The sequence below is a fragment of the Carex rostrata genome, chromosome 3 (genome assembly GCF_964058835.1).
Source record: "Carex rostrata chromosome 3, lpCarRost1.2, whole genome shotgun sequence".
Taxonomy (NCBI): domain Eukaryota; kingdom Viridiplantae; phylum Streptophyta; class Magnoliopsida; order Poales; family Cyperaceae; genus Carex; species Carex rostrata.
Window position 1 is genome coordinate 11,079,593 of NC_135920.1, and position 27,350 is coordinate 11,106,942.

The 27,350-nt window shown below is 33.8% G+C and overlaps 3 protein-coding genes across 5 annotated transcripts; 1 reads left to right on the forward strand and 2 right to left on the reverse strand.

Moving 5' to 3' along the window:
• On the reverse strand, positions 1 to 1,840 carry LOC144551459 (uncharacterized). The gene has a single exon (XM_078299420.1). It carries the CDS (start codon positions 1,600 to 1,602, stop codon positions 187 to 189), a length of 1,416 nt encoding a protein of 471 aa, XP_078155546.1. The 5' UTR covers positions 1,603 to 1,840; the 3' UTR covers positions 1 to 186.
• Positions 1,841 to 6,496: 4,656 nt separating this feature from the next.
• Positions 6,497 to 8,430, reverse strand: LOC144551460 (high mobility group B protein 2-like). Of its 3 annotated transcripts, none has more exons than XM_078299422.1 (8): positions 8,217 to 8,430; positions 8,067 to 8,131; positions 7,710 to 7,787; positions 7,543 to 7,600; positions 7,299 to 7,343; positions 7,134 to 7,202; positions 6,961 to 7,029; positions 6,497 to 6,835 (listed from the first exon to the last, which is right to left on the reverse strand). In XM_078299422.1, exons 2-8 carry the CDS (start codon positions 8,114 to 8,116, stop codon positions 6,818 to 6,820), a joined length of 387 nt encoding a protein of 128 aa, XP_078155548.1. In that variant the 5' UTR covers positions 8,117 to 8,131; positions 8,217 to 8,430; the 3' UTR covers positions 6,497 to 6,817. The 3 variants fall into 3 exon arrangements, with proteins under 3 accessions (XP_078155548.1, XP_078155547.1, XP_078155549.1); XM_078299421.1 differs by having other exon boundaries at positions 8,067 to 8,127; positions 8,217 to 8,347; XM_078299423.1 differs by having other exon boundaries at positions 8,067 to 8,145; positions 8,217 to 8,298.
• A 13,904-nt stretch (positions 8,431 to 22,334) lies between these two features.
• On the forward strand, positions 22,335 to 26,351 carry LOC144551462 (putative serine/threonine-protein kinase PBL21). The gene is made up of 5 exons (XM_078299424.1): positions 22,335 to 23,072; positions 23,153 to 23,316; positions 23,615 to 23,804; positions 24,592 to 24,983; positions 25,679 to 26,351. Exons 1-5 carry the CDS (start codon positions 22,967 to 22,969, stop codon positions 25,976 to 25,978), a joined length of 1,152 nt encoding a protein of 383 aa, XP_078155550.1. The 5' UTR covers positions 22,335 to 22,966; the 3' UTR covers positions 25,979 to 26,351.
• The last annotated feature ends 999 nt before the right edge of the window (positions 26,352 to 27,350 follow it).

Below are 27,350 nucleotides of genomic sequence, written 5' to 3' on the forward strand. Positions count from 1 at the left end.
GATCAGCAACTATTCAAGATTTGCTAAATCAATAGGGCACAATAGCACCACATGAAATACAACAACAGAATTTAGAATTAAAACACATTTTATAAAAAATAAACGAAAAGCAAATTCAAAGTTCAAAGAAGCAACTTTTTTGCCTATGTAACTTCAACTTTCTTACAGAGCCCATCAATTAGGAAGTTATAAGTTAACAGTTGAAAGGGAGTTCATACTATTCAACACCTCCGCTGCCTTCTCAATGTACCCTTTCTTGTACAACACATCTATAAGAGTGGAATAAGTCGCGATATTAGGCTCGATCCCTTGGGAAATCATACTATTCAACACCTCCGCAGCCTTCTCTATGTCACCTTTCTTGCACAGCCCATCTATAAGAGCGTGGTAAGTCACGACATCAGGCTCGATCCCTTTGGAAATCATGCTATGCAGCAGCTCCTCTGCCTTCTCAATTTCACCTTTCTTGCACAGCCCATAGATAAGAGTGGGATAAATCACGTCATAAGGCTCGATCCCTTTGGAAATCATGCTATGCAGCATCTCCTCTGCCTTCTCAATTTCACCTTTGTTGCACAACACATCTATAAGAGTGGAATAAGTCAGAACATGAGGCTCGATCCCTTTAGAAATCATGCTATTCAGCATCTCCTCTGCCTTCTCAATTTCACCTTTGTTGCACAACACATCTATAAGAGTGGAATAGGTCAGGACAATAGGCTCAATCCCTTTGGAAATCATGTTATGCAGCACCTCCTCTGCCTTCTCAATTTCACCTTTGTTGCACAGCGCATTGATAAGAATGGAATAAGTCAGGACATTAGGCTCCAACCCTTTGGAAATCATTCTATGCAGCATCTCCTCTGCCTTCTCAATTTCACCTTTGTTGCACAGCCCCTTAATAAGAGTGTAATAAGTTACAACATCAGGTTCGAGCCCTTTGGAAATCATGCAATGCAGCACCTCCTCTGCCTTGTTAATTTCACCTTTGTTGCACAGCCCATCCACAAGAGTGTTGTAAGTCACGACATTAGGCTTGATAGCTTTGGAAATCATTCTATGCAGCACCTCCTCTGCCTTCTCAATGTCACCTTTGTTACACAGCCCGTCTATAAGATTGTTGTAAGTTGCCACGTTAGGCTGGAGCCCTTTGGAAATTATGCTATGCAGCACCTCCTCTGCCTTCTCAATTTCACCTTTTTTGCAAAACCCATCTATAAGACTGTTGTAAGTCTCTACATCGGGAATACATCCCAGCTGGGGCATTGTTTGGTTTATGATGGCAGCAGCCTCACTGATCTTATTCTCATAACAAAGGTGCTTCAGTATTGGATTGAAAATTACGGCCTCGGCTCTGTGACCCTCTTTGAGAAGCCGACCAAGACAAGAAAAGGCTAGATTGAGCTGATTCATTTCAGTATAGTATTTGATCATGATCCCAATTGGGGGGTTAGAGTTGCGAACCTTGGGGCCAGGATCTGACTGAAGGGCCGGGATCTGACTGAAGGAAAAGATTGAGGTTGGAGCGTTCTGGAAAGTCATCAGAGAGCGAAAATGGTGTGAAACGACTATTGGGTTGAAAAGGCGCCCGCCTTTCATCATCTCAGTCTCTCTCTCTCTCTCTCTCTCTCTCTCTCTCTCTCTCTCTCTCACCCTTCTTCTATCAGCCTCTCCCTCTCACCCTTCTTCTTTCAGCCTCCTCCTGCTGGGTAGAAAACTCGCCCGCCGTGCTGCCACTGCCACCGCCTCCAAATCGTACCAACGATCTTACCAAGAAAGAATGTTGTCAAAGAAGCCCTAAGTCTAATAAAAATTTGTGGCTAATTCAACCAAATTTTAAAACCACCAATGAAAGCTTCTTCATTCTTCGAGGGTATCAATCCGGTTTGGTTCGTTTTATATAGAGATCGTTTATGTAATTAAACCGCTGAAAATTGAGAAAATTTCTACTATGTCCAACTAAACTTTTAAAATAGTTAATATCTCTATAAAAATATCATAATATTCGATATTTCGATATCTTCATACAAATTTAACATTCTTTCTTCTATTTCCTTTAAACTATTTAATATTTTATTTAATTATTTAAAAAAATAAACCGACCAATATACCCTCTAATTTTTAATTGAACATCTCCATTATTTCTTAATATCCTCCTCTTTCCTTCCTTTGTGAAATCCATCTCTCTTTCTTGAAATTTCGCATCTTTTTACAGCTTGAAATTTCTTGATGAATTTATACCAGAAAATGATCCCAACTTAGATCCGCTAATTCTCCTTTCTATTTTGCTCTACGTTCAAAATTGAAACTATCTTGCGTTTTTTTCTTGGTTAATCAAAGATCTTGCCACCTCTATTGTTTTTTTTACGACAGTCAGTATGACCATGCCATGGATATGATCCAGTTTGAACCGCAGTTCTCCTTCAATTGCAGCTTAATTTCCATTATAAGACTTGCAACATTTTATTGTTTCTATTTCCGTGAATTGATCTTCACGACCATTGTGGTATATCCATCAAATAATTAAGAGGTCTCAAGCCTACCGAGTTAATTAACCATGATGTGAAATTGCCCCCTCAAGTAATTAAAAATCTGCATAACTTATTTTGTTTTGAAAGACAAAACTAACATTTCAAAATCTGCATAACTTGATCTAAAATTGAGCATATATAGATCTAAAATATTAAAAATCATATATACCGAGAATTTTATGAATAATATAGTAATTGTGAGGTATTTTGCACAATATAATAATTTAACACCCATTCGATTGAAAATCTTCATTATTAGAGTATGACAAGACTTGATGATATATATATAGTGCAAAGATATGGTGTGATCATTAATTTGTTTCTTTGTTTTGTTTTCGAGAAATTGATCATTAATTTGCAGCCGTCGAAGATTCTGTGCTCTTCCCTTTTATATTTGTGATCATTAATTTGTGATAGTCCAGAAATCGTGTAAAGAAGGGAATAAATAAATTCTCTTTAGCTTTATGTAGAAGCATGCTCGGTGATATGCATTCAAGCGCCTACACTAAGGGCATTACAATTAATTAGCCACAATTCGGTACACCGAGCAGCATCTATTCCAAATTCCAATACATTTCCCATGCATTCCATATAGAATATTCTAGAGTATGATTTTACAGGTAGTTGTAAGTCTAAATACCAGTGTTCTAAATAGCGCGCTATAGCGTTTTTGGACTCTAAATGCTAAGCTATAGCATTAACACACGCTATTTGAGCTACGGACGCTATAACGGTAATAGCGGTTCGCTCTAGCACAGAGCGTGTAGCGCAAATAGCGCGCGCTATGCAACATGAGCTGTTTTTTTTTTCAATTTATATGGACTTTAAAATAAATAAATGGTGAATATTACATTATATCAAATTCAGGTCCGCTATAATAAATTTTTCATTTTGTCCTTGGTTTTTTTTTAACTGATGATAAATCAAATAAATAATTGCTAAATTATGGAAATTTTAGGGACTAACAAGAATTTCTTCAAGGATCATCTGTTTATTTTACTATAAGTATGATTTTTTTTTCCTTTCAATTTCTAGGTTATTTTGAAATTTAAATAGAAAAAAGATAAATTATGTTATGATGTTAAAGATATTTTGAATAGAAAAAGATCGATAGTTTATGATATTAGTATTACTATGGATATTTTGAGTCGCAATTTGGATTTTGTATTAGTTCAATATGGATATTCTAATTTTTTAATCAATTTGGTATTATTTATTGTTCTATAAGACTAAATAATGTTGATATTTAGTTCAAATATATAATATAATTTTTATAAAAATAAAAAAATGCTCTGTGGCATAGCTTTCGCTATAGCGACGCTATTCGCTATAGCTTTTTTTGGAGGCTCCCCGCTATGACACGATAATGACATTCAGTTTGGATCGAAGTTGAGTGAACCGACAACCGAGGGGAAGGAAGTGGTTTGGTTAAGAGATCAATCAATTGATCTTGACAGCAAATGAATCCAACATATAGAGCTTTTGAGGCAATCTTTTCGCGAACAAAGTTATTGTTAATCTCGATATGCTTGATCCGCGCATGAAACATTGGATTGGAAGCGAGAAACATAGCTCCAATATTGTTGTCACATCAAAGAGTAGGAGGATGAGCAATAGAGAAACGAAGCTCGTGTAACAAGTACCATAACCAAAGCAATTTGGTGCATGTGTTGGTAAGACTTCTATATTCCGCTTCTGTATTTGAACGAGAAACAGTTGCTTGCTTCTTTGCACTCAAAGAGATCAAATTGTTGCCAAGAAAGATAAAAAATCCAAATATGGAACGTCTATCATCAACACAGCCAGTCCAATACGAATCACTAATAAGCATGAAGTGAAAAGGTGGAATTAGAGGAGAAAAATAGGTCACGTGTAAGAGTGCCATGAAGGTATCTCAAGATTCGTTTGACCGTTATCCAATGATCAGTGGATGGTTGATGCATGTATTGAGAAACCTTGTTAACGGCAAATGAAATGTCGGGTCGGATAAGAGTAGCATATTGCAAGGTACCTACAACATTTTCGGTACAAGTGAGGATCCTTGTTGAAATATAAAATATGATTCAAATTATAACAGCTAGTTTATTTAATATAATAGGAAATAGTGTCTTGTAGAAAATAGTGCCTTGTAATTAATAGCAATAAAGAATAGTGCATTCCAATGACTAGTTGTTTGGTGCCTTGTAAGTATAAATAGAGACATGTAATTAGAAAAATAAGATTACAAAAATAATTTATTTTCTTAATTTCTTCTCTTCTCTCTTTCTTACAAAAAATAACAATCTTCAAAATGAGAATCCGGTTCATTAGTCAAAACCGCACCCGTGGCCATAGGAGAAGAATACGGTTTAGAGAAATGCATGTTCGTCCAAATCAAGAGGTCATGGATGTATTTCATTTGAGAAAGACATGCCATGTGAAGATCAATTAACCTCAATACCAAAGAAAAAATGCCAATCTCCAAGATTTTAGAAGGCAAAAATGTGTTTTTTTTTAAAGTTAGTGGTTTTAAATGCCTATTAACAATTTCATTGATAAAAAAACGTATTTACAATCGGTGCAAGAGGATGAGCCTTTATTGGCGGTTTGGAGCTGAATGCAGATCTGAGAATCGAGCTCATGAGGAGCAAGAGAAGACGTATGAGCATCGTCTAAAGCTCAGCGGTGGTTGAGCAAGAGGCCACCTGAGATTATATTGATTGTGTGAGTGCAGCCAAGAAGCAACTAGTCTTGATGACGCGAGTGATATGGATTATCTTGATTTGGTGATGTTTTGATGTATTTCTGAAGATCATATCCATTAATAATTGGGAGGATTTTAGCCTTCCAGGTAAGGAAATTTGTTTGATTTAGTTTAGTATGGAGATAGGTTGATTGATTGTAATAACTGAATCGATTTGGTTTTGGGGATTGCTTGGAGGTTGTATTTGGATAATTGGGGATTGGTTATCAGTGTTAGTCATGAGAGGTTCTGTTACTATAAAAACTGAGAGAGAAATTTTGAAGGAGAGACTCTTTCGTTTGTATTTCATTGTGCAATTGTAACTTATAGAGAAGGTCTATACAAAGGAAATACAATCTGTCTCTACCTGTACATTCTGTTATTCTAAACAACTTGCTAAATCAGTTACATGTGCCAACTATGTTGATTACCAAGATTCAAATTCCTCTGTGTTGATCTCCACTGAAATGGAGTGCTCCATTGGATATTATAATAGGTTCATATACCTCTATAGATCGTGCCCTTATTTTCAACATATTGTCATGCGTCTCCAGCGGAGGCAAAGGACCCAATTCATACAGAAGCATTGGCACTCAAAGAAGCAATGGGTTACATCTCCAACGGTAGGTTGCAATAAAAACATGCCATTTTCTAAGACTAAGAGGCGCTCGTTGAAGCGGTCATGGGCGGTCAGGACCAGAAGGGACCCTCCTGGGACGCGGCTGAGACCATCGCATGGTGTTCAAGGTTTTACCAGAACAACAGAGCACCAGTACAGGTATTGCACTTGCACATGGATGCAATCCCTATACCACACACACACTTGCAAACTGGGCTCGAAGGACGAGACAATCTTTCCAGGGACACCCACAAAACAATCCCCACTGTTTAGTGAACGAACGGCTCACTCTAAGTCAAATGAGCAAGTTATGCATTAAGAGTAAACAGACTAACCATTTAGTTATCATGATTTCATTTTACATTCTGTTGAAATTGTATACAGTTCTTAAATTTCCAAAAAAAAACATTTAAATTAAATCAATAATATTTTTTTACTTTGTGCTTTAGATGTCACAAAGCCCTCTGAATTTTTTTTTTTTTAGGGGGGGGGGGGATCAAGTCCTGTTCTAAAACACTCTCACCAATTATCTGAATAAGTTTAATTCTATGATCATCAGCAAACTTTTCTTTATCAATGGTATACAACATATATATATATATACTAGTTAGTTGTTGGCAAGACTTATGAAACAACATACAAAATTATCAGGTCAAAGATGATACAATTTGGATTACTAAGAGATATCCCCAGTCACAGATTATTGCTTAACAAAAACCAAGCACTTGTCAACAAAGACTAGGGATTAGAATCCATAGTTAAGAAGAGAACTATAAAAACCCACAGTATTGCTCAACTAAAACCAGGCATACCTAACCTACCATTGAGTATCCCAAATTAAGCTAGCCTATTGTTATTTTGCATAATATCAAACATCCCCATTTAACAAAACAGCACATATAACATAATTAATATAAAGTTCTAATCCAGCTGTTCATGTCCAACTCAGTCATCACCTTCATCCTAAAAAAGGCCAAGAAACAAAAAATTAATACCAAAAGAATTACATGTTCATCACAAAATCTGACTCTAGAATGTGTTATAAATAGCAATATAACACAATTCAAACCAATGTATAATACCACTACCTCATTTTCTCCCTCTTCTTCAACCTCAGACTTTGACTTGTCAGATGCAGCATCAGCAGCTTCTTCCTCCTAATACAAACAAGTATCACATTAGAAACTGAAGCAATAGAATACAAGTTGAGAAGAAGAAAAATAAAAAACTTGTATATTTAATTTTCCGCTTTTAACAATACCTGCCGAGCCTTCACCTTCTCATGTTCAGCCTTGAGCTTAGCTGCCTTTTCCACAAAAGGAGCCTTCTCCTGGATATTTTGAAAAATGAATACAGGAAGAGTAAGACATAACATTCAACAAAAAAAATTATATTTCAGTTTAATGCAATGATAAGTAGAACTTACCTCCTCTGACATAGATTTCCATTTGGCTCCAGCAGCTTTACCCACCTGGTTAATATATCATAATATGTTAATTTGGCCAGTATTAAATTTCACTGGAAGAAACAAGAAAACAAATCTCAAACAATTGGGTAGAAGTAGGTGAAACTGAACCAATTGTGTTATTAATATCTGTGCTAGTTTATGAGATACAAGTAGTCTAAACATGAACAAAACGAAACAAAATAGTAGATAAAAAGGACTTTACAGTTGCAACACTCTTGTTGTTGGGATGGCTGGCCTTGTATTCAGCCCTAAACTTCTCCCTGCATTCAGAACCAACACAAATTTACAATCACATTCTAATAGAAACCTAACATAACCAAAATGATCTTAAAAACAAAGAAGTGCAAAATTAGATTCGGAAGTGCTTACATAAAAACAAAGAAGGCTGAAGGAGGCCTCTTGAGCTTAACACCCTTGGCAGCATTCTTCCCTTTTTGAACACCAAGCCTGCCAACAGTATAAACAAAAGACAGTGATAAACAGCTATGAAAATTTGCATTTATGGATCTCTAGAAATTAATTATTCAAAACATCATTATCCTCGTGCAATCCGACTTTGTTTCACAGGAAAAGGAAGAAATTTAAGATTCAGAGTGATTCTGTCTCTTCCTGCCTAGTCATGGGAAATATTTTGGGAACTTTCTTCAAAATTGAATCGATTAACTGTAAATATCTTATACGAAGGCATGGATCTTACAAAAGTAGAGGCAATATAGTAGAACTTACTTTGCATCGGCCTTGCTTCCGGCCACAGCTCTCGACTTGGTTTCTTTCATCGCTAATCGTTCTAACTGCAAGAAGGTGCCTAATCAGCGAACTTGCCCTTTAATTATTGCAAAAATATAGCTAAAATCGGAAGAAGGAGAGAAAATCTACCTTTGGATTAAAATTAGGGTTCCTCCGAGAAAAAATTGAGAGAAGGTAAAGATCGAAAGAGACAGGGGAGGACGATAGTGTGCTTTGTTGGTGTGACTATGAGGCTGTGGCTTATTATACACCTGTTGGGAAAGGGAGAGATACTGCTCTGCACCTGGCTTTGTACGGACATGTTATTGTCAGTTGCCAAAGGTCTGTGGTTTGCTCGAGTTCCAGGAGCAGATAAGAATGTAAGAATTGGATTTGGGGGAAATCGAGAGACCTCCGATTGGGCGGGAATCTTGAATTCTGATCTCCACGCCAGCGATCCGCGAGGTCGTTTCTTATTGGCTTAAATGTTTCCTCGCACGGAACTTGTGCTAGTTGTAGTGCTACAATCCACGGTACAGATGTACGGCCAAGATCACTGTGGTGAGTGAATTTCTAGTTCAACTGGGCCGAGGAACATGATTCACGTGCTCCAGGGGCAAAGTGCTGCCCCAATCGGATAGAACTTGAACGGTACATGTGTTGATTGTTTCTCGCCTGGGATTTCGGGTTCGCGTTGGGCTCTGATGGGAAAGAGAGGTTTCGGACTTGCTTAAAAGTTTATGGGCTGGGTCCGTTTGACCTTTCTTGGTAGGTAGGCAGGCTTTGGTTTTCTGTTGGTAAGGTAGGAAGGCTTTACTTGTTTTTTTTGTCATGAGAGCTACCCAAAAGAAATAAAGCCTGCCTGCCTACCAAGAAAGTGTTACTTCTTTTTTCCTTTCTTAATAGTGTTAGTGTGTTACTCTTACTCTTGTCGCCGAACATCCCGGCTTTTTTCTTCTTAAAACAAGTTAAAATTACTTTTTATTTCCTAAGTAAAGATTAAAAAAACTTAATTAAGTGGTAGAGGTGTCTAAAGATCTAAATAGGGATTAACATTTTGAACAAAAAAGTTAAAAGAGGAGGTACCGTTAATCCTCATTTAGAAAACATTATACGGAAATATCAAGCCATTAAGAAAGCTAAAGAAGATGTTAACGAACTGGATCATTACAAGACCTTGGTTTTGAACTTTTTGAGTTATGGATGCGAGGTCTTGGAGAGAGCTTACTTCAATTTTAAAAGCAAATATATTATTTTGTCCTTATTCAATGATTATTAAGATTCATAATTAGTTGTTGTAAGTGTTTATGTATAAAAGAGGTTATATTGACAACATTTTTTTCTAAAACCATGAAAATTAGTTTAAAGATATAAAAAATATTAATTATGTTAATGTCATTATCTTTTAGATGAATCATACATGTCAATTTTGAGTAATTAAGTTACAATTGATTTTTCATGGACGAGTTGAAAAGGTAACGATTTTAAGCCTTAAAATCTTTATGGATGTTTGATTTCTGACCAACAAAATTTGAAGGCCTACCAAAAAATTATGAATTCACACCTGAGATAACATAATATTTTTTTTAACAAATACTAGATGTTATGCCACCCAACTATATAATATTCACAAGAATTTCTCTTTTAATTTCGAGCATGCAACCTTTTACACAAAAAATATTGCCTTTGTTACTAAATTAAATATTAGTTTTCAATAACATGATATTTTGTTTAGATCTGAATTGTCATATCGGAATCTGCACGGTTATTAAAAAGGTTATGTATGGTTCTCTTTAGATTAAATTGATCCACATTTTAATCAGACGATGTATCTAAACAAAAATATTTTGTTACCTTCAAAAATATATACTCAAAATTTATGTGGTTGGTTTGCACAATTTGTTTATTTTTTATAAACTTTAATATTACAATCCCGACCGTGGAAATATATTGATTGTGAATATATTGTGATTGTATACTAACCTTGATCAGCTGCCAGCCTTGCAGTAAAGACTATTCCACGTTGCACGCGAATCCTAACTATGCTTCCATGATTTAATAGAGTGCGGCGCATTTGGTATATAAATCTAATCTCCTACTGCCCGAATTCGCATCCTCTGAGATATCTCATATTCTCAACCGTTCGAATACGTTCTGCACGGATCTTAAAGCTCAAATAATACTGCGCCTGCGCTATCCCCAGATAGGCACCGACACGTCGGTCACGCAATACGCACTCCTGCACTTACCCGGCCAGGCGATATTTAATATACCATGCTTATTGAATCAAACAAAGTTACAAACAGATCGGAAATTGGTGTGGTATCGTGTGGTATATTAATATATGTATGAGATGAGACCTTGTTATTTTCCTGAGGTATTGTCTGTCTTCTCATAATTAATCTTCGACTCCACATAACAAATGCATTGTTTTCCGAATCCGTATCCACCCATGTACTTAGACCGAGTATTATTAGTTCCCAATTAACTCCCAGCCGAGTAAATAGGATTTGGTGCCTATTAAGATAATAAGGGGTTCGTTTTTGAGATTTGTGCCAGATTAAAACTTATGACTCATATCTAATTGTGCTCAGTCAGGTATTGCACTAGATCTGAAGTGATGAAGTCTTGTTTTCAAGGATCCGAGCTCATAGAGTGGTCGGCGATCCATGTCAAAGTTAGGCACTACACAGTGATCGACTGAGTTGGTGTTTGCATGATATACAAAGTCAAAGGAGACATTAAGTTGGTATTAGAAACTTAGATCGGCCTAATTTATTTGTATTTGGTTGAGACCTAATTAAAGTTAAGTCATGATTTAGATTATTTTTTATTTGATTGGATTTTGTGACATAAAGACATGGCTTATATTAAGTTAATTTGTTTTCATGTTGTTGTGGAAATTTGAAATACGTTTAAATATGATAACTAAAAATAACATTACAAAATATGAGAAAGAAAACAACATTCTAAGTAAAAATTAAAAGATATAAGCACGTAATTTAGAAACAAATTAAAAATCAATTTGAAATAAAATAATATCAATACATTTAACTTATATCCTAAAAAATAGGATAAATTTTGTTGGAGCTCACTAAACTTTGTCATTTGTCACAAATTAGTTACTCGAGTTTGATTTATCTCTTTCTAGTCAATCAACTTTGTTATTTATTTCAATCAAGTCGCTCTATATTTTTCCGTCTAAAATGTTAACGGAATATTCCTATTCCGTTCAAAATATTAACAGACTGAACATATTATGTCCAAAATACTAACGAAATGAGCATATTTCATTAGCATTTGACGAAAAAGTATAGAGTAGCTTGATTGAAATAAATGACAAAGTTAAGTGACTAAAAAGGAACAAAACAAACTCGAGTAATTAACCAATCCGTAACAAATAACAAAGTTTAGTGATCTCCAACGAAATTTACCATAAAAAAATAACATTACATTGACAATCAAATTGTCCCTTGCCGGCAGGAACATAACAGAAGAGAAATTGTATGCACTCGTTGCTAATATGAGAATGAAATTTATTAACCGTAAAAAGTATATTTTCCATTCCCAAAATTAATTCATAATAATATTGGAAATTAATTTGTATAAATAGAGTTTGGTCCCTCGAGAGAGTGGTGTGAAAAAATATATCGCGAATGGTTTCAGTTAAGTCTGAAGACACACTAAACTTAAGTAATTTTAACCCACTTGGAGAAATGGATTTAGTCCGTCTCTAAACCTAACTCATTATGTTAGAATGACTTGACTTTAATTCTATGGTTAGTTAGACCGGTCTAACTATTCATAATTTAATAGTTTAATTAAGACATAAACCCTTTATTGTATAATTTAGGTGTGAATAAACGGTACATAAGCACGTTGGTATGTACGTGCATACTTGTGTGTATTTGTTACAACTTGCAAGGGCGGATTTAGATTGGGGAGGCAACTACTTTGGATTTTGAATTTTCACATAAATTCATAGATATGTACCAACTTTGTCTCCTTTAGGAGATATTTTTGATCCCTCTGGAATTCTGATATGTAATTTGAGTTAAATTTAAAATTAAAGATTTATTAAAAGTTATAACATTGAAAATTATACGTTAATTCTGTTCACATACGTGAAAAAGAGTAAGATGCTTGTCATTTTAAATACTACAAGTTCTATTAAATTTTAAAATTTTAAATCAACAAAATAATTTTTGCATATCCATCTATAAATCCTAGTTGCCTATCTTTTCAAAGTATAATAAACCTTTTTACATCAAATATTTTTTTTTGATTCGAAATATGTATTCATTCACAATAAATTGTCCTTGAGATCCGCCTACAAAGTTCAATCAATTATTAAATATTTTTGTGAGATTCACAGGTGATATATCCGTCCAAGGTCCAAATTGGTTTATTGATGACAAATAACATGGATAACCCTACCGGCATGCAGAGGAAGGGGCACATTTAGTCGAGCTGTTCATCAATCATCGCATTCAAGCTATGAGAGGAACTTTGGATCCTGTCTGCGTTCATACTTATTTCAAAACAGACAACAGCAATCGTTGCGATTCCATGTCGGGAAATTTCACATTTTGCCATTCTTTTTTAAAACATAGAACAAAATACCCCCTTCTCAAATATCTTAACAAAATATTCTTGTGGACTCCACTATTCTCTCCTCTTACCCTTCCTCCCACTCCTCTCATTTTACTCATCTTTAAAAATTTTGAGAAGGTGTAATTTTAAGAATCTTAAGACGTTTGATTTTTTTACCATTTCATCCTATATAGATTAATAATGTTATTATATTTTTTTAATTAATGGATGCAGTTTTATTTTTTATACTTTTTTAATTTATTTCTTTTGCACGTTTGAAGTTTCAATTTGTATTAATTCACTGGTACTAATGTTTCTTGTTGTATTGATAAAATTATTGTTGCATTCTAAAATATTCTTACAATGATTTTTTTAAAATATAAGTATGTAACGTTAAAATGAGAATTAAATTTGTTGTATAAGTATTGTATATATCATAAATTAAATCCAAACCGAGAGAAATGCTCAGTACAGTCTACTCATGTTCATCACAAATTTGCAAGGCAAATTATCGCAGATCACATGTTGATTCAGCAAAGTTGAATTTGAATTTAAAGGTCGTAAATAAAGTATACTGGGGACTGGAGGGAGGGGGTTTACTATAATAAAATCAATTTATTTTTCTTTAGTTTTTCTCATTTTATGTAGATGATTATGTTAAAAAATAATTTGTGGTCAGTACTTCAACATAATTTGTGGTTAGTTTTTTCTTTAGTTTTCCCACGTTGTTAAAATTTAAAAAAAAAACTTCACAAATCACATTTTAAAATTCGGAAATTAAATTTAGTATTTCAACATAAATTTTCTTCCAACATTATTTTTTTAGTGTATAAATTTTCCATATATTTTTTATAACCTTTATGATTTTTATGAATAACATAACTATCTTTTTTAGAAAATCGTTACTAAATATTACTAATGTTATCAGACATGACCAAATCACAATTTTATCAATACAACAAGAAACATACATACCAATAAATTAATGAAAATTGAAACTTCAAACAAGCAAATGAAATAAATTTTAAAAAATAATAAAGAAATAAAAATTGCATCTATTAATTAAAAAATAAAACATAATAACATTGTTAATCAGTGCAATTTGGAACATTTAACTAGCAAAATATATACAAATTTAAGAAACCAATCAATATTGTATCCATTAATTAGAACATTTTAAAACGTAACAATAATTTTATCAATACAACAAGAAACATTAATATCAATAAATCAATGCAAATTGAAACTTCAAACAAGCAAATAAAATAAATTTAAAAAATAATAAAAAATAAAAGCTTAATTAAAAAATATAATAATATTGTTAATTCATAGAGAATGAAACGATAAAGAAAACTACTACCAAATATTTAAATTCTTAAAATTGTACCTTTCAAAAAGATTTAAAGATGAATAACATGAGAGGAGTGGGAGGGAGGGTAAAAGATGAGAAAAGTAGAGTCCATAATGATATTTTGTTAAGATTTTGAGAAAAAGATATTTTGTTATATGTTTTGAAAAAGAAGAGCAAAATGTGAAATTTCCCTTCCATGTCACCATCAAATGCGTGCGTACTGCGTACTCAATCGAGTGCGAATCCTCTGAGATATCTCCTATTTTACGTGACCGACGTGTCCGGTTTCTATTCGATGATAGCGTGGGGTAGTATTATTTGGGGTTTGAGATTGACGTGTAAAAAGTATTTGAACAGTTGAGATTTTCCGAAAGGTCACGCAAAATATGAGATATCTCGGACATACGAATTGGTACAGAATCATGATTCATGACCCCACAGAAACATCAAATTAACACCTCAAATCCCTCCACCAATCCCGTCCATGCGGATCTGGATGTGGAATTTCAAGCTCGGAGAATTCAGGTCCGCAAATAACAATGAACCAAGAGTCACCTTGATCAGAGGCGGATGTACATCTACTAAATGAGATCAATTGATTCTCGTTTATTTTCAAAAACTGATATAATATATATTTTTTTGTATAATTTTTAGTAAAATATTATGAGTACACTAGAAATGACCCCCCATTAATTTTGTGAAAAATTTGTATTGTTGACACAATTCATTTTGAAGGAAAAAAATAGACTATTATACAATGTATACAATTTGGAGATTTGTAGCATTGTATATATATTTTTTTTTCCCCAAAAGACGAGTAACTCACCACTCATATTTTTGACAAGGACGGTTCAAATGCCTCTATTTTTTGTGCTTCTACTATGTTTTCATTTTTTTAAACTTTAATAATTTAAAATTTAAAAGTCAAAATAAAACCGTTAGATATGATCCACATCATTTTATCTATGCACGTGTAAACAATTATGACATTTCAATTTTATTTGGGCTGTCGTAAAGAGCTTGTAAAAAAAAAAGTACTAATGTGGATAATTTATAAACGTTGATTTTTGAACTTATTGATTCACATAAAAACAAAATTGAAATGTGATAATTTTTTATGAGCACACAGAGAAAATAATATAGATCAAATTTAACGGTTTTATTTTAACTTTTAAGTTTTAAATTTTGAGTTATTAAAGTTTTAAAAAATGGAGACATGGTGGAGGCACAAAAAATGGAGGCATTTGAACTCTCCTCATTTTTGACCCCAATTGGTCAAAATGCTACCTCCATCCCTGACCTTGATAATATGCATGTTAGTTTGTAATAATCTAGAAGTCAATAATACGATAAATTATCTTAAAGCTTTGTTCATGAATTGAATGTTTATTTATATATCATTTTGTTGCCTTGAGTATTATTGAATTTATGGATCATTTCGAGTTCATGACTGAAATTGTGAAACTCCATAATATAGATAATATATACTCTTAAAAGGTCATTGACCAAGGTAATTAGCAGGAACACTAATTACCGCAATAAGGTTAGTATGTGGATTAAAAGATGGTTAAGTTTTACAAACCACCTGACACGAGATGTCATTTTAATCACATAGATACATGTTCTAGGAACATGGTATTTGACAGACCCCGAATGAAACATTAAATAGAATTGTGTTCGTGTCATTTATGTTTTCATTCAGTGTCAGGTTCTACAGTATGAGGTATTTATCGTTCCCACTGAGAAATATGTATGTGTGATTGTTATCTACCGCTGTCCGTAAAAAGCAGTCATAACGGTAGCTTTTCCATATGTATAGCTTAGCTGAGGAAGTGATAGTTTACCAAGAATACTATTTGTCCCTCGTATCTCTATACGAGCTATAGCATCACTGGGCCCCTTGGTAGAGTTAGATTATCTGCTAGCGGTATAATTACAAGAGTAATTATATTTGATAATCTGCTCAAGATCAAGAAAAGATTCAGTTAGCAATGATGACACACATCTACCTTGAAACTAATCTGATAGCTATGAGACAGAAGAACAAACACAAGTAAATTATTTACTGGATCGTGATATTGTACAGTACAGCATCATCTGTGTAATTGGATGGTCATGATGTGTTGCCAGATGCCGCTCATGATTATAGAAGTTAAAACAGTTTTAACTCTATTTACCAACATAACACAGATCCTATTGGGTCACACCATATAGGAGTTAATCGGATAATCTTATTGTGATTGATTATAAATTGGTTATGATCAATAGTAAGATGGTTATAATTAATTATACGTGTTATAGTTAAATTATAAATGTTATGTAAAAATAACAAGCAAAAACATTGATTAATTTATAAACGTGTGTGACACGTTGTATAAAAGTTAACTGGTTAATTTATAAATGTGCAGGACACGTTGTATAAATTACCGAAACAACAACCGCAAGAAAAATATATATAATTGTTCAGAATAATTATACGAATATTATTTGTATTCGGGCCGAGGGCATTCGGGTCTTTTCAGATTCGTTCTTATCCGCATGACATGTCATCGATCCTATCCAGATGACACGTCATCGATACCGAAACAACAACCGCAAGAAAAATATATATAATTGTTCAGAATAATTATACGAATATTATTTGTGTTCGGGCCGAGGGCATTCGGGTCTTTTCAGATTCGTCCTTATCCGCATGACATGTCATCGATCCTATCCAAATGACACGTCATCGATCTTATCCACATGACATGTCATCCTTATCCATTCAATGGCATATCTTGTAAATAGGCCGAACTTGGAGGGCATTTTGGTCTTTTGGCAACCAACCCTAAACCCTATAAATAGGGGTGGAGGGGTAGAGAGAAAAATCGCTAATTTAATCATACCGTTTCGTGTCGAAACGGATCGGTATTTTCTCTCTTTCTCGGTTTCTCTCCCAAATAGTGTTTCGGTTGAGAAAAAAAGTTATACGTAGTTGACGTATAATCTTGCGAGTTGTTGTGAAGTATATTTACGGGATCGATGAATAGTGTTTTACCGAATTTCGCGGTATGTCAGTTTTGCATATTGATGAAACTGAGCAACCGAAAATTCGTGTTTACGGGTTTTCGTCTTTTTCCCGTGAATAGTGTTTTAGCATAATTCCGCGGTTTATGGTATTTCTGGCAGAAGAAATAAACCGCTCTCCGGTTAGTCCTGGTGGATAACCGATAGAGGTATCACACGTGTGATACTCCGAGTCGATTCCTTCCCTGGTGAGGCTCTACTCGCTCGGTCTGCATTCCAACTGTGATTTGGAAACAAGGTATAAATATGCTATATTAATCTATTTTGATTGGTAAGTAGATTAAAGTTTTAGAAATCAATCATGGAGTAGATATGTAAAATGATTAAATTGGGTTTTGATGCCAAAGGAATACTGAAGGTAGACCGCCTTGGAAAGTTTCCTGACATACCCCGTTTAATCCTGAGTTTAAGTTGGCGGTAGAAATTTTTGTTCTACGGTCATTCCGCAGCTTAAGCCTAAACAGATTTTGGTTACAACACCGTAAACCCCAACAATGCATACTTGGCATGTATTGAGAATTTTTGTTTTTATTTTTAAAGTTCAAGCAACTGATTCGAACAGTTAAAAATGATTTAAAAATGATTTAGGTATGAATATGTTCTTGGAGATAAAATTTTAAATTTTTTTTCGAAACTTCTAAATCCAGGATGAGCTAACTATTTTGATGAATGTATCTTTGTTGCATTGATTTTGGTACAATCTGAGCAGAATAAGATGAATGTTAAATATTGTTAATTAACGGATAGAACTTATAAATTACTTCATTAATCTTCGTGTGGAAGCGGAAGCGGATCTTAAGAGCGTAGCAGTATCACTGGTTCTGCAAGAAATCACAAACCGAAGTCAGAAGCCTTGCGTTTTCCACAGTCTAAAACCTTCAAGTGTTAACAAAGTATTTCTGGTGCTCTCTATATTTTCACTCTTTTTTGGCAGTCACTGTTTTCGTTCTTAGATTGAGAGAAGAGACAGAAAGATAGGGTTTATATAAAAACCAACGCACATCTTCATAAAGGGCCTGTACCTCTTCATAACGGGTCAGCACCTCTTCATAACGGATTAGGTTTTGAATTCGGGTTCCCATAACGGGCGTACCAATTAATAAATCCAACAAATATGTTTCATTTCTATTTCGATAATTTTTGTTAATTTTTAATTGAATCCGGCAAATTATTTTGATAATATTTTGTGTTTATTGCATTGTACGGAACTTATAAAGTTTTGTTTTCGTCGGCCATTTTTCTTAATACCTCAAAAGAAAAAGTTAATTTTAAAAATAACTCCGTATTTTATTTTTTTTCAAAAATGACCTAACCGCCTGTCCCACGGGTGATCTCCTAGGAGACCAAACCGCCCCCCCCCACGGGCGGTCTTCCTTTTTTTTTTTTTTTTTTAGAGATCTGAGTATTTTGATTTAAATTTTCTTGTTTAGAGTGTATGCCAAAAAAATAAGACATTTGATAAATTTATGAAGTGATGTCGTAATTCTTTATAACTTTGATTTTATTTGTTAGTTAGATATACACATATTGCTGTATATATGTATGTATGTATGTATGTATGTATGTATGTATGTATGTATGTATGTATGTATGTATGTATGTATGTATGTATGTATGTATGTATGTATGTATGTATGTATGTATGTATGTATGTATGTATCTGTGTATATGTGTATATGTAGATGTGTATATGTATATATTATACATATATTATAAAAACTAGAAAAAGAGAAAAAGATCAACAAGCTGTGAGAGCTTGAAATTTTTTGAATAAAGGCCAAGTCATTCATTAGTGTTATATTTAGACTTGTGATATCTAACTGACAAATAAAATCAAAGTTATAAAGAGTTACGACATCACTTCATAAATTTATCAAATGTCTTATTTTTTTGGCATACACTCTAAACAAGAAAACTTTTTCTTCACAAAATTATTTAAATCAAAATACTCAGATCTCTATAAAAAGAAAAAGAAAAAGAAAAAGAAAAGAAAGACCGCCCGTGGAGGGGGGGGGGGGGGGGGGGGGGCGGTTTGGTCTCCTAGGAGACTGCCCGTGGGCCAGGCAGTTAGATCATTTTTAAAAAAAAAAATGCGAGGTTATTTTTAAAATTAACCTTTTCTTTTGAGGTATTAATAAAAATGGCCGTGTTTTCTCTGTGTTTGATCGGAAAATAGCTTTTTTAGCAATCACTAGACTTGGTTGGACGGTAAAAAAATAATGAACTGTTTAAAAAAATGCATGATAAGATTATGTTTTTTCTTCCAAATATTCTGCTTGTATTATGCTCTTGATGTTATAAAACGACAAAAAAATCATGTATCATTTTCTTTCGTTTGGACGGTCTAAAAAAAAAATTAAAAATATATTACTGAGCAAGTTAATATTGTTGCAAAATTGCTGTAATAATTATCTACGTGCATTTTACAATCTGCAACTTATTTTTTAGGGGGAATTTCATGTATACCCTCAGAAACGTGGAAATTATGTATATTGTCCTCTAATATTGATAGTATTATATTTATCCTTCTAAACTTCAAAAACTCAAAATTTATCCATTTTATTATTGTTTCTATTAAAACTCATTTTAAACTTGTGAAGTATCTTTTTTTTTGCAAAATTGAAGTATCCATTTTACGAGGGCAAATTGGTCATTTCTCTACTTTGAATGTTTACACGAACATGAGTAAAACTAGGTTGTTCTTAAGCTCACCAAAGTCTTTGGTGAGCTTAACTCCAAAATATATTATATCAGTTTCGAACAACAAATCTAAGCCATTGGAATACGTATACCTCACAAGTGATGAATTTACATACAAAGATTTTAAGTTTTCGAATTATTTTAGTATAAAGTCAAGTGGTCAAAATTAGAAAGTTTATAAATTAATTTTAGTGCATTCATTTTTTTAACACGTTTTGACCACTTGACTTTATACAAAATTAATTTGAAATTTTAAAAACTTTACATGTAAATTCATCACTCGTGAAGTAAATCAGTTTCAATGGTTTAGATTTATTGTTTGAAGCCAATCTAATAGGTTTTGGAGTTAAGCTTACCAAACACCTCGGTGAGCTTAAGAACACCCTAGTTCTACTCTTTTTTACTAAGTTTTATTATTTTTACAATTTGATTTGTTTTCAGAACTTTTTTATTTATTTGAACCATTTTTATGTGGTTTGTTAAATTTATTCAATATTGATTATAGTAAATTCAATCTTAATATAAATAAGAAAATCTGAATAGATATACATACTTTTAAATACAAATTAGTTTTTTTGACAGTTATTCTCACGATATACAAAATACATTTATTTCAACATATTTTAATTATAATTTCAATTGACATCTGAGAATAAATTTCCAAAAATTAATCAGTAAGTTCCGTATCCGTAAAATTTAATCCCGCCCGCATAATCCGTAATAATCTAACATGCTTTTAATAAATTTTGAGTGTTTTATTTGTTTTTTTTATAGTTCCATTATGTAACTAGATCGCCCCATAACAAAACTAGGCGTATGCCGATCGATGAGAAGAAGCTGGTGTTTGGTTGCAGACATCAAATCCGCACCGAAAAGACAGTCCCTCGTCGAACAATAAATAGAAACTGGGACCCGCTTTTGTGCCCATTACTTCATTGCATTGACTTGATGATGTACCCATTGCTCAAAGGAAACAATTAGAAATTAATCACAAGTTTTTCCTCTCCAGTCCGAACCTCTCTCTAAGCTCACCAGTAATTTATTTGTTTGAATCGGATGGCCGGTGTTCTGCCACGAGTGAAGATACTGGAGAGCGGAGAGTAGGGGGTTATGGTTTTAGTTTTTAATGTTTTTCTGCTAATAAATAATAATCCATTGAATAGATGGACCCAAAATATTTGAGGTGACTACTGTCTACTGGTAGACGAGAATTCGAGAAACATACAATGATACAATGCACCAACCTAAGATGAAATATTTACGCCGCTGCACCTGGCGCATGACGGCTAGAAAATACCGTTATCTACCAAAATTTCCATTGACAACAAGTCAAATATTGTTTTATTATCGTATCCAAATATTGCTACACCTATTTACTTTTTAATTTCATTATTTCAAGCATTAAATTTTGAAAACAAATATCATTGTGAATTAAAGCACATGAAATATATATACATGTAAATCAGAATAATTTACAAAGGACTGCATCTTATGTTATATTTATAATAACTATTATGAATATTTTTTTATAGTTGGTAAGCGTGTTTGACTTGAATAAATGAAGATTTTTTATGCTAGTATTTATTACAAAATATATCCCGCGAATAAATGAAGACTATTTAAGAATATTATGTATTAAACGACTGGATGGGGGTGAAGAGTATGGATTCATATGCGCAAATAACAAGCATTGAAGCACCACCGTTAATAATGACGATTTGCAAAGAGTAGAGGTGGAGAAGCACAGCTTGTGAGTTTATGTTATTTTTCACCAATTTCATTTCAGCACCAACTTTTAAATCTTAATCCAGTCTGACATTAAACCCGAGCAAATATTTTCAATTTAATGAGTTAATTCAAGTACCATCACGATAAAATAATTGTTACATATTAAATAGATAACTTATATAATTTTGTATTACATATTTAGAAACAAGACCGTTTAAAAAATTGCTAATAGAATAGATAACTCTATTAAATTTTTATTATGTTGTTTTAAGTTTGAGTTTGCAAATGACAACAAATTAAAAATAAATAATTTTTTTGAAATTCTGTTAATCCATTATTACTAAGCTCATGAAACAATGTAATATATTTTAGTGTATAGTATACAAGATGCGTTTTAACTTTCAATATATTTTGTAAAGTACTAAAAATAGAAACACAACTTTCATATCAAAATATAGATTTTATATCGTGTGGATAATTAATGAAGGTAATACAAATATAAACAAAATATGAGCAACCGTTATACTCGTCGATTCTATTTTTTAATTTGCTATGGGTACACCGATACGTGTCGTCATACAACACTCAACACTATATCAAACTCTATTTGCTAGCTCAAGTAAAAACTGTCAATTACTGATAGTAGAACTAACAAGAAATCAAGAATACATTTATCTGTATAATTAATTATTACTGAACTTAAACAATTTAATATATTTCAATGTCTCGTTTAAAAGATTATTTAAATTTGTGCGCCGAGTTCAGGAATACAAGAGAGGATATGGACCTTGGTCCCTATTATTCCCCTTTTCCTCCCAAGCTACATCCTGTGTGCGCTCCTTGTCTCTGTCTTCCCACTTCCCGGGAAAACGACTAACAGCAGACCGATAGAGTAGCATTAGCATAGAGCCATAGAGACTTATAGAGAAGGGACAGAAAAGAAAAATGGAAAAGCGACACGGTAAGAGGGAGATCGCCGCCTACTAAATATAGCTACCTCGTATATATTTTGTTCTTTTCCTCTCTCTTTTGGATGCGCTGCATTGCATTCTAGAAAGAGATATCGAGAGTCGAGGTGAAGAGATTGTCATCTCCGCACCATTTACTCGTTTCGCCTCTGTTGTGCAATGAACACCTCGTTTCTCTGTCTCTCTTCCCTTTAATTATTCTATTCTTTTCCGGTGGGAATCTCCTTCACGGGTCGTTTATCATCTCGTGTGTGATGTCTGCTGGCCGCTGGGTACACTTTGGAGTGCCGTTTCTTATTTAACTTTTGGCGAGATTAACGCTCTGCACAAAAAAAGTTTGGTTCTTTTTTTGCCTCGGGTGAATATTGTTTGAGCTGGTGTTTTCTCTATTTGTATCCCGGTTTATGGTTTTATTTATGGGAAATTTGTAATTGTGCGAATTGTGTCACAATCTTCTACATTGCGAGAGTTGTGGCGCATAGAAAAGAATCAAAATGGGATGCTTTGCATGCTTCAATCCTCGCGTGAAAGAGTCAAAAAATAGGATTGAGGACAGCAACGGTGCTAGATCAAATGCCTCATTGATGCTTGAATCTCCAGGCAAGTAATTGCATTGTGTTTTAATTTCCCACTGGAATTTTGCAGCAATTCAGTAACTATTGTGTTTTGTTTCTTTACAGAGGAGAAAAGAAAGCCAGCATCAATTAATCTGGTGAGAAATCCTTCTGCAAAGAGCTTTACATTTAGGGATCTGGCCATTGCCACCCAAAATTTCAATAACTTTAATTTGATTGGAGAAGGGGGTTTTGGGCGTGTGTTCAAGGGCCGACTTGAAAATGGACAGGTAATTCAGCCTCTTATAATTTGCTGGAAATTTGTAATATATATTTTTTTTATTTACACGAGTATTTATTCAGTTCTGTTATATACCTGTGAACCACAACAATTTAGATCCTGTTGACCACATGATGTTTATAAATTATATTTTCCCTCCTGCTGTTTAGTGTTTACTGGAATTGACTAGGTGCTGAACTGATTCTTAAACACCCCCCCCCAAAGACTTAAATTACATGGAAATTTGGGAATTTTGATGGTTTTTATCCATCATATGTGTTAAATTTCTGAGGGTTTTTGATGTGTAGTTGGTGGCAATTAAGCAACTGAATAGAGATGGGGCGCAAGGAAGCAACGAATTCCTTGTAGAGATATTAATGCTAATAGTGTTGCGGCATGCGAATTTAGTTAACTTGACTGGGTATTGTGCCGAAGGAGATGAGAGGCTTCTAGTTTATGAGTACATGCCGAAAGGAAGCTTAGAAGATCATTTATTCGGTGAGTTATTTTACATCTGTAACGGGTTCACTACAATTTTTTAATTCGTTTTGAAAGAGTGATCAATTTCATACTACATGTTTAGTGATGCTGCATCATTATTTGTACAATAACACTGTGGGGCAAATTTTTTGAAATATGCTAAACCTTTTTATTTGCCTATCTTAATTTGAAATTTCAAGGGTTAGAATGAAGAATGTTTTGTGGGTCCGATAATCAGTGTTAACATTTGGAAGTAATAATTGTCAGTGTAAAGCTGTATTGCTCGATTTTTAAACACCATGTTGACAATGTATCTTTTTTTTACTTGTTCTCTTTTATAAAAATTGATGGTATAGTATCCTAAATTGTTAGTCCTAAATTTCTCTCTAATTCCATGCCAATTGTCCCTTCCATGAACCCTGGCAAGACTGTATTTAAGTAACTTAGCCTGTTTTGAAAATTTTGTATTTTGCTTAATTTTTCTATTTCCAATGCAATAATCGCGAAAAGATCTAAAGATATTACTGTAATTCCAACTGCCTGATCACCAAGATAACCCAACTTGTCCAAAAGTAGATAAAAGCACCTTATTCCCCCCCTAAAAAAAAAAGGTATCATTCCGAGGCACATTTTAGAAACTACTGGCACAGACCTGCTCTGTACCTTATTCTGTGGTATTTCTCCTTGAAGTTCAGGATAAAATCCTTTTGTGCCTTAGTTCATATCCAAAACGCTGCTCAAGTTAGTGCGCTAACAAAATCTAAAGTTTAATTTTTATACCCAAATCTTTGTACAATTGCATTAGATTTGATGCCAGAGAAGCCACCACTAGACTGGAACACCCGAATGAAAATAGCAGTCGGTGTAGCCAAAGGCCTGACCTATCTTCATGACGTGGCGGACCCACCAGTGATCTACAGAGACATGAAGGCCGCGAATGTTCTACTCGATGAGGATTTCAACCCAAAGCTCTCTGACTTTGGACTCGCAAAGGTTGCACCAGTGGGAGACCGCACCCACATTTCGACTCGGGTCATGGGCACTTATGGATATGCTGCACCCGATTATGTTAGCAGTGGGAAACTCACATTCAAGTCAGATATTTATAGTTTTGGCGTTCTCATGCTGGAGCTGATCACTGGGAGGAGGATTTATGATTCAAACAAGGTCCGGGAGGAGCAGAATTTATTGTCATGGGTATGTGTTTATGTTATTTGTTTATTTTGTATTTTTGTGTTTTTGTGTTTTTTTTGTTAGTAGGTTATATGTTATTTTTCTTTTTGGAAGGGAATATATGTGATCCCCCCCGTGCTTGCCCCGAAGGTGCCCCTGCCAGCTATGCTGGGTGGGGCCCGCTGTCAACAAAAGTGGTTGAAATTGGGGGTAAATTCCAGGGCAATGTATCTAATCCCTTCTTGGAAATGTCTTGGGTTGAGTTTGAGGCCGTGATTTGACAGGCAATTTTTTGAGTTTTTAGTTTCTATGATCTCCTTTTTTGTTTAATGGTATCCTATGAGGGCAGTTTAGTCGCTTCAATTTTTTTTTTTTTTGAATTAGTATGCAAGACAAGCTTTTATAAACGGTTAAAACTAAAACTCATTGGAAAGTTTTATGAAAAAAAGAAAACCTGCTGGATCATGCTATTTCTATTGTGTGGTTTAGTATGGAAGGGCCATCCTTTGATCTGAACAGGTGACTTCCTTCAGAAAACCTTTGTACCATTTGAAACTGCACAGAAAAAGTATTTGTTTCGGGATTAATAGGATAATTCTTGTAAAATAAAACATTTTCAGTCCATTTTTCACTTCTATAAGTTACAATTTTTTTTCTTTTCTTTTTGAGAAATTACAAAATTTCCCTCGTAAAACATTATTTTACCTCAAACAATGCAGGCCCGCCCATTCCTTAATGACCGAAGGAAATTCTACCAACTGGCTGACCCCACTCTGCAGGGCCGCTTCCCGCAGCGCGCCTTTCACCAGATGGTTGTGATTACATCAATGTGCCTCCAAGAGCAACCCCACGTTCGTCCAATCATTGCTGATGTGGTTGTTGCTCTCACTCATGTGGCGTCCCAGCGGTATGCTTCTGAGCCTGGCACAGCTGTCAACTCACCGACTTTGGCCGCCTCTCCAATTGCAACTCCCTCGCGTAAACGCAATTCCAGAAGAGGCCTCGTACATTTTCAGTAAATGAAAGTTATAATATAGTTTGTGTTTTTTCAATAGGGTTGAAACCATGAGAGGACCTAGGATGACAATAACAGGGATCCTCTTGGCAGTAGTTATTTTGAAAACAGGTAATCAGATTTAGGTACAGTACTTGTAGATGCTTCATAGTCTTAGATTTGGGGTATCTGGTTGGATAGGATTAAAAAATCGAGGGTTGGAGAGGTAGAAAGTACCTTCTAACAGTTGGAGATATAGAGCTTTCTTTTTTGATGGTTTAGATGACACGGGGTTTTCTTTCTGATGTTGTTAGCAAAGTGTTGTATATATATGGCTAAAGATCCGCCATGTCGGTGCTTAAATTTATGAATATGTAAGGCTTTTCGCATTGTTGTCAGTATGTCAAAGCTGGTTCAGTAGCATTTCAGAAATAGAGGGGTGCTTAAATTTATGAATATCTAAGGCTTTTCACATTGTTGTCAGTATGTCAAAGGTGGTTCAGTAGCATTTCAGAAATAGAGGGGCTCTTTGTGATATATTTGTACAGTAAGGTTTGTAAGCCTTCAAACAATTTAAACCCATCGGCACATGGCAGACATGAGTATACTATTGTGTCTGAAAATATAATAAAAGGGTTGTAGGTTTTTTGGAATATATTGAATTAAGTTTTTGCGGGTTTAGCTTGGTTTTGCTTTGATTTAATTGGTCTGTCCGTTAACTTGGAGCATTTTAAGTTGGCTATGCATGCCCATCAAAATATTATTTTTTGCATGCTCTCTCCAAATTTGAAATTTGGATAATCATCTATCAAAAAAGATAAATACTTTGATGCATCTCCATAAATTATTTAATTTCAGTTAAAAATTATTATTAATTTAATGAACAAAAATGCCCTTCCCTGTTATTTTCCTTTAGCCTAATTATTTATCACAGAACCTAAAATTTCATTAATTACAAAATTAGTACATTTTTTTCTAAAATGACAGAGATAAAAAAAATCACAAAAACATGATTTAATAAGTTACAAAATTTGCAATATGCAAAATAATGGAATATATATTTTTTTATTAATTAAAGTAAATTATTTTTATTCATCAGTCCGATAATCAATAAAAAAAACTTGGCATACATATAATCTGTAATGAAGTACGGTTGACTAAAATACAAAAAAATTAATTCGTAAAAACATAAAGAAAACTAGTTTTAACAGGACTTATTGGCAAATTAATTTTATTTCAGTTTATTATGAGAAAACTTGAGGCATAATTTTTTTTCATGTCTAAAAATTATCCAAGAAAAAAAGTTAGTATTACTTGGTACTCACCAATTATCTTAAACATTCTATATTATCAGAATTCAACATTTTTAAGACAAGATACGAACATATAATATTTAC